Source organism: Phoenix dactylifera, chromosome 5, assembly GCF_051530095.1.
Source record: "Phoenix dactylifera cultivar Ajwa chromosome 5, Ajwa_hap1_PhDact_Kaust_v1.1, whole genome shotgun sequence".
In the NCBI taxonomy this organism is placed as follows: Eukaryota; Viridiplantae; Streptophyta; class Magnoliopsida; order Arecales; family Arecaceae; genus Phoenix; species Phoenix dactylifera.
In genome coordinates, this window is record NC_143194.1 from 24,076,242 (window position 1) to 24,092,544 (window position 16,303).

Genomic DNA, 16,303 nt, shown 5'->3' on the forward strand with positions numbered 1-16,303 from the left:
GAAATGCGACGCCTGCCAGCGCCACGCCAACGTCCAGAGAGTCCCCTCTGTCCCCTTGGCGCCAATCACCGCGCCCTGGCCCTTCGCACAATGGGGGATGGATATCCTCGGACCATTCCCCGTCGCTTCGGCCCAGCGGAAATTTTTGATTGTCGCCATCGACTACTTCACCAAGTGGGTGGAGGCAGAGCCACTGGCCACCATCACGGAGGCACAAGTCCGGAAGTTCGTGAAGAAGAACATCATTGTCCGATTTGGAGTACCTCGGGTCCTCATCTCGGATAACGGTCGACAGTTTGATAACAAGCACTTCCGGGACTTCTGCGAGGAATTTGGGATCGAGCATCGGTTCACATCCGTGTCGCATCCCCAAACCAACGGCGAGGCCGAGGTCACAAATCGGACAATCCTCCAAGGTATCAAAGCGCGGATCGGCCGGACGGGGCAAGCTTGGGTCGAGGAACTCGAGAATGTCCTTTGGGCGTATCGGACCACACAACGGACTCCTACTGGAGAGACGCCTTTCAGCCTAACCTATGGCACGGAAGCCGTTGCCCCCGTGGAGCTCGGACTCCCCTCGCCTCGGGTGGCCGCGCACCGACCCGAGGCCAATTCAGAGCAACTCCGAGGGAACTTGGATCTCTTGGAAGAGGCAAGGGAAATGGCTCAGGTACGGATGGCAATGTATCAGCAGTGGGTGGCCCGATATTACAACTCCAAAGTCCGACCGAAGCTTTTCAGAATTGGAGATCTGGTGCTGAGGCGAGCTAAGGCATCTCAACCTACGGAAGGTGGGAAGCTAGCGCCAAATTGGGAAGGCCCGTATAAAGTTCGTTGGGTAAACCGACCTGGCTCCTACCAGTTGGAAGCCCTAGATGGCCGAGAAATTCCAAGGGGCTGGAATTCCGCTAACCTGCGGATGTATTACCAGTAGAACAACAAGGCCAGAAAGACAATTTAAAAAGGTGCAATACTTTTCATTTCAATAATTTCTGGTTACAGTGGCGTGCTCGTGTGATTACAAGGAATTCCCAGAGGGAAATTAGGGAGTAAAGAAAGTAAAGAAGAGGTGGGGACCCAAACCCTCAACCCAGGGCGGCTGCAGTCCCACCAGAAGTGGGTGCTTCTAACCGGAGGCGCCATCCAACACCTCACCAAAAAGAGGAGGAGCCGCCGCAGAAGAAGCTCCCGCTGCCCCCAGGGGAACGCCGCCTCCAAAGGATATTCCCATCTTCCCCAGTGGTAGGAAAGAGAAGGGATTCGAGGGGGAAGAGTATATGGAGGCGCGGTCCCGGATTGAGCGTCCGGCGCAGAGCTCAACCGGGAGGCTGAACTTCAAGGAGGGGAGATGTGATCCCGGATGAAACGCCTAGAGCGGAGTTCCGCCGGGGAGACCCTCCTTGTTGATCCCAGATGAAACGGCTAGTTGGCTGAAGTTGTAAGGGGAGCGCCTCCCCTTTCCTTCGACAGGAGTCTCTCAGTCATATGCCAAGGAGGAGGTCCGCGATCCATGGCAACCTGCAGCTCCGGCTTAGCAAATTCCATCGTACCTGCACCTGTATTTATAGCCAAGCTGCGGCCCCCTGGTAGTTCCGATACGGGTGGCTCCAATAAATGCAGGCGCACTGAATCCGGAGCCGTACCGGCTCCCGAGGCGTATCTCCCCGCGATTTCCTAAGCGTCATTCTCCTTAAATCGCATTCTTTGTGCAGGACGATCCGGGTGACGTATACCCCTAGGTCCACGTGTCTCCGCTCGCGCCCAGGCCGCATCCTCCTCGAAGAACCCGCGTATCGCGGCCGCTCAACTAACACTCCTCACCAGCAGCAACTGGCGATCCGATTTCCCAGGTAACGCATTAATTAGCGTTTAATACCCTTCTCGTGTTCCCCCCAGGCAACGCTTGGAGGAGAGGAGAAACACGGTCGCGGCTGGGCACAGAGAAACCCCGATGGGCGGCGAGCGACAAGTGGCCGACCAACGAGTGGAATTTCCCTGAGGCTTGACAACCCTCAGATGCCTGGCTAACCCGATGATCATCCCGGGAGCAGACTAGCCGGAAGCCCCGACCGGTCGCCTCGGCTTGCGCCAGCCTTGGCCGACCAACGAGCGGAATTTTCCTGAGGCTTGACAACCCTCAGATGCCTGGCTAACCCGATGATCATCCCGGGAGCAGACTAGCCGGAAGCCCCGACCGGTCGCCTCGGCTTGCGCCAGCCTTGGCCGACCAACGAGCGGAATTTCCCTGAGGCTTGACAACCCTCAGATGCCTGGCTAACCCGATGATCATCCCGGGAGCAGACTAGCCGGAAGCCCCGACCGGTCGCCTCGGCTTGCGCCAGCCTAGGCCGACCAACGAGTGGAATCTCCCGAGGCTCGGGCCTCGGATGCCTGGCTAACCCGATGATCATCCCGGGAGCAGACTAGCCGGAAGCCCCGACCGGTCGCCTCGGCTTGCGCCAGCCTAGGCCGACCAACGAGTGGAATCTCCCGAGGCTCGGCCCTCGGATGCCTGGCTAACCCGATGATCATCCCGGGAGCAGACTAGCCGGAAGCCCCGACCGGTCGCCTCGGCTTGCGCCAGCCTAGGCCGACCAACGAGTGGAATCTCCCGAGGCTCGGCCCTCGGATGCCTGGCTAACCCGATGATCATCCCGGGAGCAGACTAGCCGGAAGCCCCGACCGGTCGCCTCGGCTTGCGCCAGCCTTGGCCGACCAACGAGCGGAATTTCCCGAGGCTCGGCCCTCGGATGCCTGGCTAACCCGATGATCATCCCGGGAGCAGACTAGCCGGAAGCCCCGACCGGTCGCCTCGGCTTGCGCCAGCCTTGGCCGACCAACGAGCGGAATTTCCCTGAGGCTTGACAACCCTCAGATGCCTGGCTAACCCGATGATCATCCCGGGAGCAGACTAGCCGGAAGCCCCGACCGGTCGCCTCGGCTTGCGCCAGCCTTGGCCGACCAACGAGCGGAATTTCCCTGAGGCTTGACAACCCTCAGATGCCTGGCTAACCCGATGATCATCCCGGGAGCAGACTAGCCGGAAGCCCCGACCGGTCGCCTCGGCTTGCGCCAGCCTTGGCCGACCAACGAGCGGAATTTCCCTGAGGCTTGACAACCCTCAGATGCCTGGCTAACCCGATGATCATCCCGGGAGCAGACTAGCCGGAAGCCCCGACCGGTCGCCTCGGCTTGCGCCAGCCTTGGCCGACCAACGAGCGGAATTTCCCTGAGGCTTGACAACCCTCAGATGCCTGGCTAACCCGATGATCATCCCGGGAGCAGACTAGCCGGAAGCCCCGACCGGTCGCCTCGGCTTGCGCCAGCCTTGGCCGACCAACGAGTGGAATCTCCCGAGGCTCGGGCCTCGGATGCCTGGCTAACCCGATGATCATCCCGGGAGCAGACTAGCCGGAAGCCCCGACCGGTCGCTTCGGCTTGCGCCAGCCTTGGTCGACCAGCGAGCGGAAGAATTTCCTGAGGCCTAACCCTCGGATGCCTGGCTTAGCGCCGGAAGAATTCCCTGAGGACTAACCCTCGGATGCCTGGCTCAGCGCCGGAAGAGTTTCCTGAGGCCTAACCCTCGGATGCCTGGCTTAGCGCCGGAAGAATTTCCTGAGGCCTAACCCTCGGATGCCTGGCTTAGCGCCGGAAGAGTTTCCTGAGGCCTAACCCTCGGATGCCTGGCTCAGCGCCGGAAGAGTTTCCTGAGGCCTAACCCTCGGATGCCTGGCTTAGCGCCGGAAGAATTTCCTGAGGCCTAACCCTCGGATGCCTGGCTTAGCGCCGGAAGAGTTTCCTGAGGCCTAACCCTCGGATGCCTGGCTTAGCGCCGGAAGAGTTTCCTGAGGCCTAACCCTCGGATGCCTGGCTTAGCGCCGGAAGAATTTCCTGAGGCCTAACCCTCGGATGCCTGGCTTAGCGCCGGAAGAATTTCCTGAGGCCTAACCCTCGGATGCCTGGCTTAGCGCCGGAAGAATTTCCTGAGGCCTAACCCTCGGATGCCTGGCTTAGCGCCGGAAGAGTTTCCTGAGGTTTAACCCTCGGATGCCTGGCCTAGTGCCGGAAGAACTTCGGGAATCAAAAGTCAGCAAGAAGCAACCAAGAGCTAAAAAAAAAAAAAGAGGACGAGGGCGAGATGAAGAAATATTCAACGTGCATTAATTTTCAGGGCCGAGGCCCATACAATTGGGCAAAACGCCGACATACAAAAATAAAAAAGACAATGGAAGGTACAAGAGGTCAGCTTGGAGGAACTCCCGAGTCGGGAACGCCGGGCTCGTCCGCGGGAGGTAGGGAAGCAGCAGGAGAACCAGCAGGCGATGGCGTCGGAGAGGAGTCCAGGAGGGAGATCTCGCTCAGGTCAACTTCGGGATACTTAGCCGACACCCTTGCCAGGCCCTCCTCGAAGCCCAAGGTGAAGGCTTCGGCCCCCGCGTCCGACGCGTCATGGACAAACTCGTCAGACTGGCGATAGGTCCGCACTGCCTCCGACATATCATGGGCGAACTCGGCGGACTGGCGATAAGCCTCTACCGCCTGACGCCCGATTTCCGCCCTCTTCTCGGCCAGCTCCGCCTCAGCTCGCTCCATAATCTGAGCCTTGGCCTCCAAGACCTTCGCCACAATCCGGCCTTCGGCCTCAGAGGAGACCCTCAGCAGATCAGCCTGAGCCTCTTTATGCTTCGCCTCGGTAGCAACCCGAGCGGCCTCGGCTTCCTTCAGGCGCGAACGGAGCTCTTGGACGTCCGTGCATGACTTCTCCAGGGCTGACTCCAGTTCGCCTAGTTTGGCTTCAAAAGAGCGGATTCGGTCGCAGGCGTTGTCGGCAGACCGCTGGGCCTTCTCCCACCGCTCTCGATAGTCCGCGATCTTTCGGGACTGCTTTTCAGCCCGTTCCTCCGCCTTCTTGACCCTGCTTTCGAGGCCCGAGGCGGCTTTGAGTTGCTCCCGAGCCTCTGACAGTTGCTCCTCCAGGGCGGCGAAGCCGAGTGCCCGCTCTTCGGCCTCCCGGAGCCTCGCCTCGAGGTCCCCGGTCGTCCTGCCTGCCGCAGCCCGGCCTCCCTCTTCCATTGCTTTCAGCCGGTCCTCGGCCTTCGCCAAAAGCCCCGCCTGTTCCTTGTAGCACTCCTCCAGACGGATCATGTACTGGGCGAGCTAAGAAATAGGAAAAATAAGGGAGTCAGGCGGAGAACAACAGAGCCAATAAATGGTGAAAGACGGCCAGAAGAACACTCACCGACATGAGACAGACGCAGCTGGCGGCCCCAACGTCAGAGACATCCAACTCCCGGACCCGCCGACGGTCCTTCTCCAGCAACACTGTTTCGATGAGATTTCGGGCGCCATCGGTAGTGAAGGCAGACCCCGATTTCTCCCCGGAGCCGGATGGTGGTTCTGCAGCCTTACCCTTATCCATCGCCTGGGGAAGAGTCCGACTGATCGCGCTCGGGGCGGGGGTCGCCCCAGGAATTGATAGGGTCCCGCTCGGCCGGGGCCTCGGCGCGTCCCTCCTCGAGTCATCAGGAGCCGACCGAGTCGAAGGCCGGGTCGGGGACCGATCACGTCCGACCCGTCCGTCTTGAGCAGGCTCAGGTGGCACCTCCGGAGTAGCGGCAACCTTACCACCGGAGGGCTGGTACAGCGTCAGCTGCCGGTCGGTGCCCACGACATCTCCCTGACCGGTGGGCCCGGACTCGTCGGTCGGCATCGGAGGTATCTCCTTACGGGACTTCTTCGCCGGTGGGGCCCCGCTCGGAAGAGCTCGTTTCCTCCTCCGGACTGCTTCCAGCAGGGACGCCCTACCAACAGCCTTCGACTTCACCGACCGCATGACGTCGTCGACCTCTGCAAGAAGGACGGGATGGTCAGGGACTGAGAAACCGAAAGGAAGAAGGAACGAAAGAGAAGAAAAGAGCTAAAGAAACGATGGCGGACTCACGGTCGGTGGGGACCGAGCTCAAACCGACGTTCACCAAGGTATCCTCAGAAATGAGGCGGCCCACCGGGGGAAGCTGGCCCTCGGCGACCAACCCCTTCAAGGCGGCGACGCCCTCGGATTCCTCCCTCGACAACTTCGACAGGCCAATTGGGGACTTCACCGGCGTCCCCCAGATTGCCCTGATTTCCCAGGAGGGGCCTGCATCAACGAAAAAGAAGCGCTCCTTCCAGTGGTGAATGGAGGTAGGACCCTCCTTGACAAGGCCGCACCCTCGCCGCGCTGCGAAGCACCACCACCCTTTGTCCTGGGGGTGGCCGCTCAGGCCGTAGAGCTCCCAGAAAACGTTCAAGGTGGCGGGAATCGCATGCAAGCGACAGAGAACCTGGAAGACCGTCAGAGCACGCCACGAGTTCGGCACCAGTTGCGTCGGTGCCATTCCTAAACCCCGGAGCACCTGTAAGACTAGGTCTGAAGGGGGAAAGCGGAACCCGGCTTGGAGGATGCCCTCATTGATGGCGATCTTCCCTCGGGGAGGATGAGACATCCTCTCCTCAGGCCCTGGGAGCGTGACATTGCAGGCCTCGGGAAGGTGGTACCGAGCCACAAATCCGTCTAAGTCCTCGGCGACCAGTTTTGACTTGATGCTATCTGCTCCCACTTCGCCCATCCCTAATGGCCAATCTACGGTCAGGACGGGGTCAAGAAGGAGGGAAAGACCGGAACGACTGGGGTGCACTAGTACAAAAAGAAAAAGTATGAAGAGCTCAAAGTAGAAGAGTGGGAAACTCACTTGAAGAGGAGGAAGAACGGCTCCGAGAGCGTCAAAGGAAAAGCAAGCGAACGTTTCGGCGGCAACAATGGTAGCGCAAAGGAGAAACTCGAAAATGTCCGTAAAGAAGAAGACGGACGGGGGAGGGCCCCCGATTAAATAGGCGAAAGGGCAAGTGACACCTCGATGACGCCAGAAGACGCCTGGCCGCCGAAGGGTCGCTCGCACCCCAAAGGCGAATCGACACCATTAAGGAAGGATGTCCGCCGAAATCCTCAGGTTGCCAGGTCAGCAGCAACCGCCATACGCCATAAAGAAGGCGGGAAGCTTGAAGCGCGCGCGCCTCTCCGAAGGATGGCGGCAATCTCGAAACATCACTCCCTTCACCTGTTCCCCTTCTGGTTCCAGGCTCGGAAGTGGGGGGCTACTGTTATGGGGGAATTGAGCCGCCATGCCCCACGTGATCGGCACGCGTATCCAGGAAAGCTACAGCTGCCCTATGATCCAGCACTCCGACCCCGAGTCGGACCTCCTCGGCTCCGCAGCCCGACCCCGGGTCAGCTGCCCTATGATCCAGCACTCCGACCCCGAGTCGGACCTCCTCGGCTCCGCAGCCCGACCCCGGGTCGGCTGCCCTATGATCCAGCACTCCGACCCCGAGTCGGACCTCCTCGGCTCCGCAGCCCGACCCCGGGTCGGCTGCCCTATGATCCAGCACTCCGACCCCGAGTCGGACCTCCTCGGCTCCGCAGCCCGACCCCGGATCGGCTGCCCTATGATCCAGCATTCCGACCCCGAATCGGAGATCTTTTGATAACGACAGGCTATTCTCCAGAGGCACGCCGCGGCCTCCTGCTCCACTACTCCCTGCAACGGCTGTACCCGATGCTGCCCACGATCTCCTGTATCGACCGTACAAAGCGGAGCTCCACTACGCCCTGCCATGACCGTACCCGGCGCTGCTCCACGACGCCCCGTAACGGCCATGTCAGTGGCCATTCTATCGTGCCCCACGACGACAAACCCCCCTGAGAGACCTCCCAGCCAGGCATATATGCGGCTGGGGGGAGAAGGGGGGGGTAAGCAATACCTCCCAGAGCACTCTCTCCCACTTGTGATTATCATCTCTCCTCCTCCAATCTCCTCTGACTTGACCGTCGGAGGGCCATCACCACCCTGGTGGTGGTGCAAGGCTTGTTTGCAGGTTCCTTGGCGGAAGGTGGAGCGCAACCAGCACCAACCAAGACAACTCAGGCGGAACCCCGTTCACACCGTCGCGTCAATCGTTCTCGGTTTGGACCACCAGCAACAGTTACCAAACAGCAAACAACTTTTTATAACAGCTCTACTTCAGATAGCTCTACTTCCAACAGCTCTACTGCCAACAGCTCTCCCAAACAGGACTTTACTGTTTCTCCAATTCATGGCCTGTGCCTTCTCCAAAGATATGAATGAAAGAAGCTAGTCCTGTGGATGCTATAGGCTTTCACCAGGCATAGATTAGTTTTGCATGGCTGAGCACTCTCGGTGTCCCATCTTCAGCATAGAGGATGCAGAACAAAAGTAGTCTCCTAGGACCAATTTCCTTCCATAGGCATTTCTTTCTGCATTCATCATGAGAGCTGATACGAGACAGATCTGCATGAATCTCTTCTATATGATTTCCATAACGCGTTTGTCCATTTTGTGGATCTCATAAGTGACTTGAATCCTTTTTGCCTATCCTAGTTGGTAGATTGGTTTCTTTGGTTTTTTAGACATTCCTCATAATTTTTTTGATACCCATCAATCTGCCTACAAGTGTCTGCAAAAACTTCCATGATTCCATCCCTTATTTGGTGTATTCTTAAAAGAACAAAAGAAGTTATTAAATTTGATTTTAAGAGAGAGAGAGAGTGAACAAGGACATGGAACTTGCAACTCCGAGTTTAAGATTCATTTCTTGCATAATATATGCATTTTCCCTTTTTCTCCAAACCTTTCCTTATGTGTCAGGAGGAAAATACCAAGGAATATAGTTCCTCGGATTCTAATGAATTTTTTTTTCTTTTTTTTTTCTTTTTTTTGAAGAACAGAAGTCCGTGGCTGCCTCTTTCTGCACCCAGGGATGCACAAATGGGTTTTGGGACTTCAAAATTTTTGAGAAAGAACTTGATCTTAGAAATGGAGAGGACACTATCAAAATTGATACAACTGACACCAATCTTTTTTTCATTCTCTCTCTCTCTCTCTCTCTCTCTCTCTCTCTCACACACACACACACACACACACACACACACACACATGGAAATCCAAAATGTTATACTGGAGGCGGCAATTTATGACCTAACTCGCAAACAACCTGCTTTAAGTAGGTTTATGTTTGATATGAAGAGGTTTGGATTATAAAAGAGTCAACCCATCTAGTCCTGTTTATTAAATAAGTTGGGTTCAAGTTTAAACATTTGATCCGTTTAACCCATTTTGACCCATCTAATGATTGGGTTAGATCATAACCTAATCCATTTAACCTATTCAACCTGTTTCTGACTTGTTTATTCCGACCCGCTTAGCTTGTTTAACTTGTTTAAATCTATTTAAGCTGTTAAAAATCCATCTAACCCTTTAAACCTAACTTGACATATTTAATAAATGGGTTATGTAGATCGGATCGGATTGCCTGTTTAATAAATAGGTCGAATTCATATCTAAAATTCTAATCTATTTAATAAATAGGTTGGATTAGGGTTGATGAGCTTTTTGCCCGACCCACATTTGATCCAATTCGTATCTAATCCGTCCCAACCCAATTGCCACCCTCATGCTACACATTGTAAACGAGTAAATATTTGCCGAAAAATCTTTCCATATCAACCGCTCAAAAGTGCGGTGCATTTACTATAGTCTAGTTTTGGTGTTGTTAAGATTGCATTCATGCTTCTATCTATACATAATCAACACACTCGTTTTGCTCCAAAGAATTCCAGCCATAATTATCTCCTTATCATGTAGGCTATCTTGATCTGGTGATCCAAATCATGGACGCTGGTCTTATAGGTTGTGTTCTCTTTTTTAATGTATTCTTTAATCCAAAATGTTGATTAGCTAATGCTGATAAAAAGGTCAAAACTCTGGAATATACTTTTTTAAGTGCTGAACATTGGCTAGCAGATTAGCCAACAATTATCCAAAGGCATATTGACTTCAGGAGTCAGATTCCATCAGAGGGTCTAGGCTCCACTTGATATGGCTTAAGAAACCTGGTATCAACTAAGGATCATTACCTCAGATCGTTATGAGCTGGGATAAATTACAGCTGCTTGCTGATTGGCTTAAAAAGAAAAACAAATCTTATTTATTTGGATTATGATATTGTTGATCTTAACAGTCATATGAGCTACATAGGACATTTTCTTAACAAAATAATAGCATTATGGACAGCTCATAATGAAATCGCATCGTTTGTGTTTAACTTGAAACTTAAAACTGCAGCACAAGTGCCCCAAAATGGCCATTGTAACGCCATAGCACATCTATACCAAAATGCATTTCTTCCCCTTGCCTTTATGATAGCCACTTTTCAACACCTAGCTCTCTCTCTCTGTTTTTTTTTTTTTTGGTACAACACCTAGCTCTCTTGAAAGTATCATCAAATGCATTTTCTTTCCCGCAAACCGAAAGCTTTTTTTCCTTTGCTTTGCAAGTCCAAGAAAGACAACTTTGAACTAGCCAAATCTCCATGATGGATAGGAAGACTGTTACTTTCAAGCCTCTTGGTGCAATCCACATTTAGCGTATCAGCTGAACGATCCAAAGATAAAATGGTATTTAAATCTAATGAAAGTAACTCAAAAGCTGATGCCAAGGATGGACATCAGCCAATTAACAAAGAGATCCTACTCTTTTTCTTTCCTTCTTTCTTTCTTTTGTACAAAGCGAGCCTACTCTTTGAAGGCTTCTTTTCCAAGCAAAGAGGAAGTGCTAAGAGCATTGAACATAATTAATTAGCTGAGCAGACATGACATGAACCAAATGATAAGGTCAACAACCTGGCTCAAATGATAATTAAGGTCAGTCCTGCAGACCAGGATGGTGTCTGAGACCAGCAGACTAGTTGGTGTTGATGGACCTACTCCACACAAGGACTCAGATTTTAATCAGATGATGCAGTTGACTAGAATCATGCACCCAATATTTGGGCATAAACATTTAATCTAATGTCGCAGATGTTCGATGAAAGATACAATGTCTCTAATATTATAAAGGAAACAATGACTTTCAATGAGGGTGTTTGATGGATATGTGCCAAGACAAGATACACAGTGAACAACAAGCCAATACTCTTTAGACCTGTAGTTCTTTTCTAAGATGAGCATGGCTGAGTTGCAAGGATCAATAATCGACAGGTCCATCATACTTGCATAGGGATTTTCAAATGTTAATACTTCTAAACACCTACAACAAGGCAACCCATCCACTAGGGTAAAGAAGATTGCAGAATATCTTTATGTGATCAACCCACTCTCCTATAATATATTTGGAAGATTGCAGGTAGGGAGAGGTTGAAGCTGATTGGAACTAATATTGTGAGGACCTGTGCGGGCGTGTGTTTAGTCCCACATCAGTGATTCGCTAGATAGATTTTAGGTAGTTATACAGGATTAAGCAACCCAAATAATATCTTCCGGCTAGCCATATTGGGTGAGATCCTGGGTTGTTGCAAATGATATCAAAGCAGACCCAACCTATACCCTATGTGGACTAGAGGACATTGCAGCACAGATCCATTGGGGTTGACCACGGGCTGATCATAGTGCTTGTAATTAGATTTAAATGAATTTGAACTCTTAGCCTGACGAAAATGTCAAGGCTTAAATAGAGGGAGTATGTGAGGACCCGTGCAGGCTCCGACTAGCCATTTTGGGGGAGGACATGGGTTGTTACAAATATCTAGAGATGCAACAGATCCAAGTTTGAGGATAAAAGCACATGGTTTCACCACCATTGCTTTCAGTATTTTGATTTTGATTGGAACTACACAGGATGTTGAAAACAAGAGAACATGAGGAGACAAAGCAGCTCTGAGACACTCAATTCGGATCACATATATGTGGGCTTATGTACATATTACAGACATGGGAGGAATTGTGGGTCTGTAGACCAGATCCCAAGCATCTGTTGTCAGTTTCTTATCTCACTCTTCATTCTTTAACTCAGATCAGGTAGGAATCTGCCTGCCTGATTGCTAGCTCTCCACAAGTTTACAAAATAAATGAGGCATAACCTTACATATTTGTGCAATAAAATTTTGCATCCATCTGGTTCTGGACGGCTTTGACTGCAGCAACTCTAGCAGCAATGGCAGCTCTATTTGCAGCAGCGACAGCCTTATTTACCTGCTCATCTACCCGGGCAAGGAGAACAGCATTCTCTGCAGCCTTTCTTGCAGCCTAATAGAAGGGAAAGTTCTGAAAGAGTTAGAATATAGACCTGAGGTAGAGTTAAATAGTCGTCATCATGTAAAAAATAAAATACCTGAACAGCTCGTTGGACAGCAGGATCTGATGGGAGGAGGGGGATCTTTAAAACACCACAATCCCACTCCCCCGATCTCATTTCACCATTTCGGAATGTGTATGTTCCGAAACCTTGTCTCCGGCCTTCATGCCATGAGCCCACATAGCAATGGCCATTAGCAAAGTGATAGACTCCAAAACCATGGATTTTGTCTCCGAAGTACTCACCACTGTATTCATCACCATTCCTGCAAGAAACCAAGTTTGATCATCAACACTAAAAGTGATATACCTGTAAAGTAGAAAATTGAGATAAAGTTCTAAATCCAATAAATAAAGCTAGGACTATAACTTTCTGCCAAACGCAATATGAGAAAGTAAAGGATAGCTTCGAAAATTTCAGATGTAAAGCAGAGCAAGAAAGTTGATGCAGTAAGAAAATATATGCTAGTCTATATTTTTTTCAATAATTCGTGTTCAGTTCACAGATATCATGAGTGAAGCATTAGAACTGATTTAAAATTCAGAACTTCATGTAAGAAAACAATGAATATTTTGCAAAGCCTAAACTAAGATTAGACCATGGACTCAGAAAAGCTTGTTGGAGGAAAGCATACTATTGATTACTTCTCTCTCAAAAAAAAAAAACATACTATCAATCACATAATCATGAGTTAAAGCCAAAAAATATTAGTTTTTTCTTCTTCTTTTTTATGTAGATTAGGATCAGCACCTCATGCCCCCACAAAAATTTTGAACTATCCGATTCTGCTAAACCTCACAATCCATACTAGCTTGCAAATGATTCAAATAAAAAAAATCTCAGGTTCCTTCAAGAAAATTTAAGATCATTATCAAAAACAGGGTATGGACTATCTGAACAGGAGAAGATCACCAAACCTCCTCCAATTATAGCAATATCACACAAATATCACTAAATAACTCTGAAACCAAAGGCCAATAACAACAGACCAAACAGTCAATGGCCCAATGAGCGATCACATATGGGCATCATCCACCAAAAGAAAGAGAGAAAATTAAAAGCAGAACCGAGATCTCATCCGATCTGTATTACAATCCCAAATAAACCAATCAATCAGAAATCAGTTGCCAGTCAGAAAACTCTACTATTCCATTGATGTCAAACACCAACAGATAAATCAACTTCCAGGATCAGCAAAACCATAACCTGCATCTATAATCCAATCCATGAAAAAAGACACAACCTTTTCGATCTCATGAAGCAATCCAGTCAATTAAACTCCCAAGAAAAGCTAGGCGCAAATCAAAATCTGTAAGCCAGCAAGCAACTGTTACCTGAAATGGTAGTAGCCGAGCCCATGCTTAACTCCACACATGAATTCCCCTACATAGCAGCACCCATCAGAGCAAGTCTGCACTCCACTCCCATGGCTCTGCCCGCCGAGCCACTCCCCGGCATAGCTATCTCCATTATAGAACTGATACACCCCGAACCTATGACGCAGACCCTGCCGGTATTGTCCCCTGTATCGGCTCCCCCTTGCCCAGCTCTCCACCCCATACCCATCATACTTCCCATCAACCCAATCACCCTCATACCTTCCATTCACACAGAAACTATATACGCCGCTCCCATTACACCTCCCCCTGTGGAACTCCCCCTCATATACATCCCCATTGCTATAAAACTCCACTCCTTCCCTCACTATCCTTCCCTTCCCCTTCCTCAAAATCCTATCTTCATCGCTGATAAACCACTGGACCGACCCACTCCGCCGGGCGGTGCGGCCAAAGCTGAGAACTTTCCATCGGAGGGCGATCGTGGAGGCGATGGAGATGGTGGCGGAGGCAAGGAGGTTCTCGGAGAAAAAAGACTCATTTTTGAAGTAGAGGAAGAGAAGGAGGAAGAAGGGGAGGGATAGGAGGAGGGGTGTGAAGGAAGGGGAGGGGCAGGACCGGGGTGGCTTCTCCTCGTCGGGGTCCTCTTCAGCCAAGGTGGAGAGGCTCTTGGGGCTGGAGCGGAGGTTAGGGGAGGGGAGGAGGGAGGAAGGAGTCCGAGCTAGATTGGCCCCTGAGCTCCTTTGGCCATCCATGGCTTCCTCTTCTCTTCCCTCTCACCACCCTTCTGAGGAGAGAGGAGTGGGAGAGGAGTTGTTGGGAGAGAGGAGAGTCATGAGAAGGAGGAGAAGAGAACTGGAGAAAAGAAGGTAAAGGGTTGAGAGAGAGAGAGAGAGAGAGAGAGAGAGAGGATTTAAAAGAGAGAGGAGGGGAAGGGGGAGCGGCTCCCAACGGGAGGATTTGTTTTACCTCATTGGGCTCAGAGAAAGGGACCGTCGACTTCGAATCTGATGGCCGGTGAGCGGTCGTGGTCTCGTTTTTTTTATTTTTATTTTTAGACCATTAGTTTGAAAACCCATGCATACCTTTGGCATTTAACAACGATTGTCAAACCATTTACTTAAGATGAAAGTACCCTGGATATGGCTAACCAGTCGCTCCCGGCTCTTTTTTCCCATCTCGTCGTCCCTTTCTCCCAAAAATTAGGGTTCCTCTTTACAAAATTACCCCACCCTTTTTTTGATTAATCCAACAAGAATCATATATTACTCTGACCGGCTAAACGTATCCAAGCGATGGAGAGCCAACCGCTGGATAAGTTTGTCTCAATTTTTTTATATTTTTAAATAAAATTTATACTTTTTTTGGAAAAAAAGGGAGGATTTTGATTTTTTTTTTGCCAAAAAAAAGCTTTTTTTCGCCAAAAAAAAGCTTTTTTTCGTCCCCGTATCCTGTTTCTTTATGTTGCATGGTGTTAGAAATGAAATATTTCTACTTAAAATTCTAGAAAAATAATAGTAGGTGGCTCTTTTCCTTCTATGGTATTATAAACGAACTCTAACTAGTTGTAGAAAATGAACTCAAGTTATAAATCAACTCTAGTTGTAATCCTAGACATGCTTGAAATAGAAATATCAACTTGGACTTCTTAAACTGTAGCTGAATTGAATTTTTTTGTAAATGAACTCTATTGATGGTCCCCTTCCTCCTATGCTGATCTAGGCTCGCAGTAATGGTGGCTTTTTTCAAATGTTACTTTCTGTATCCCATCCTAAGTTTCATCGACTGAAATTTTTTACTCTGCTCACATCAAGCATTTTCTTTACTCTGTTTGTGTTATATGTGCAACACTATGCTCTTGTCTTATTTCAAATTAAACTAGCAGTAGATACCTTGTATGTCAACTAAATTGAACTAGTATGTAGGATAGTATGAATATAGAGTTTCTATCAAATTAAAGAAAAGGCATGCACATTTAGCTTTTATATATTAATTAAATAATGACTGTTCAACTCATTCATGCAAGGGATTTATCAGTTTTATAAGGATTTCTTGTCACTGTTTGTAATTATTTCATTTTGGTTAGAATACCATCTTTTAAATAGTGAGCTATGAACTTTATATGAACTAATATACAGTGATTGATTTATGCAAGTGTTCAATGGCTTATCATAATTTGGTCGTTTACTATAGGGATAGAGAGTATTGGATTGACAATGTAGATGAAGATTATTATTCATACTTGGAAACAGTGGCCAATTTGTATAAGCTAATTGGTAAGAGGGATGTGAATCTTACTATCTCATGCAGCAATACTAGTGGGTATTTAATTAAGAATGATTATGATGTGATCCATATATTTAACACACATGAAGGAGTTAATGAGATTCACTTGTTTGTTAAAGATAATGTTGATAATCCAATTCCTTTTATAGTTATTTCTTCTGGATGGGATGTAGGTGAAGTTGAAGTGGGAGGGAAAGTTGGAGGTCAAGTTGGAGGGGATGTTGAACGTCAAGTTGGAGGGGAAGGTAGATATGAGAAAGATGGTAGAAATAGTGCATCAATAGATTTTGGTATGGAAGATGATGTATCTGAATCGTCAGATAAAGTTTATCCTTTTTCTAACTTAGATGATGGTGACTGAATAATGGAGGAAGCATCAAATGATGTGGATGGGAATGAGTCAACTGATGGGGGTGATGATGAGAAATCTGAGGATGATGGCAATGACGATCAGCTAAGTAATGTGAACTCTGGTGAGTCAATTGATCTAGT

General features: G+C 49.6%; 2 protein-coding genes across 2 annotated transcripts; both read right to left on the reverse strand.

Annotated features, from left to right (window-relative positions):
* Nucleotides 1–5,050: 5,050 nt before the first annotated feature.
* LOC149753502 (uncharacterized) lies at nucleotides 5,051–6,644 on the reverse strand. Its single transcript, XM_089930750.1, has 2 exons — nucleotides 5,942–6,644; nucleotides 5,051–5,847 (listed from the first exon to the last, which is right to left on the reverse strand). The coding sequence occupies exons 1-2, from the start codon at nucleotides 6,606–6,608 to the stop codon at nucleotides 5,183–5,185; spliced, it is 1,332 nt and encodes a 443-aa protein (XP_089786876.1). The 5' UTR covers nucleotides 6,609–6,644; the 3' UTR covers nucleotides 5,051–5,182.
* A 5,127-nt stretch (nucleotides 6,645–11,771) lies between these two features.
* On the reverse strand, nucleotides 11,772–14,421 carry LOC120111553 (uncharacterized). Its single transcript, XM_039128833.3, has 3 exons — nucleotides 13,523–14,421; nucleotides 12,225–12,453; nucleotides 11,772–12,139 (listed from the first exon to the last, which is right to left on the reverse strand). Exons 1-3 carry the CDS (start codon nucleotides 14,278–14,280, stop codon nucleotides 11,975–11,977), a joined length of 1,152 nt encoding a protein of 383 aa, XP_038984761.3. The 5' UTR covers nucleotides 14,281–14,421; the 3' UTR covers nucleotides 11,772–11,974.
* Nucleotides 14,422–16,303: the final 1,882 nt, after the last annotated feature.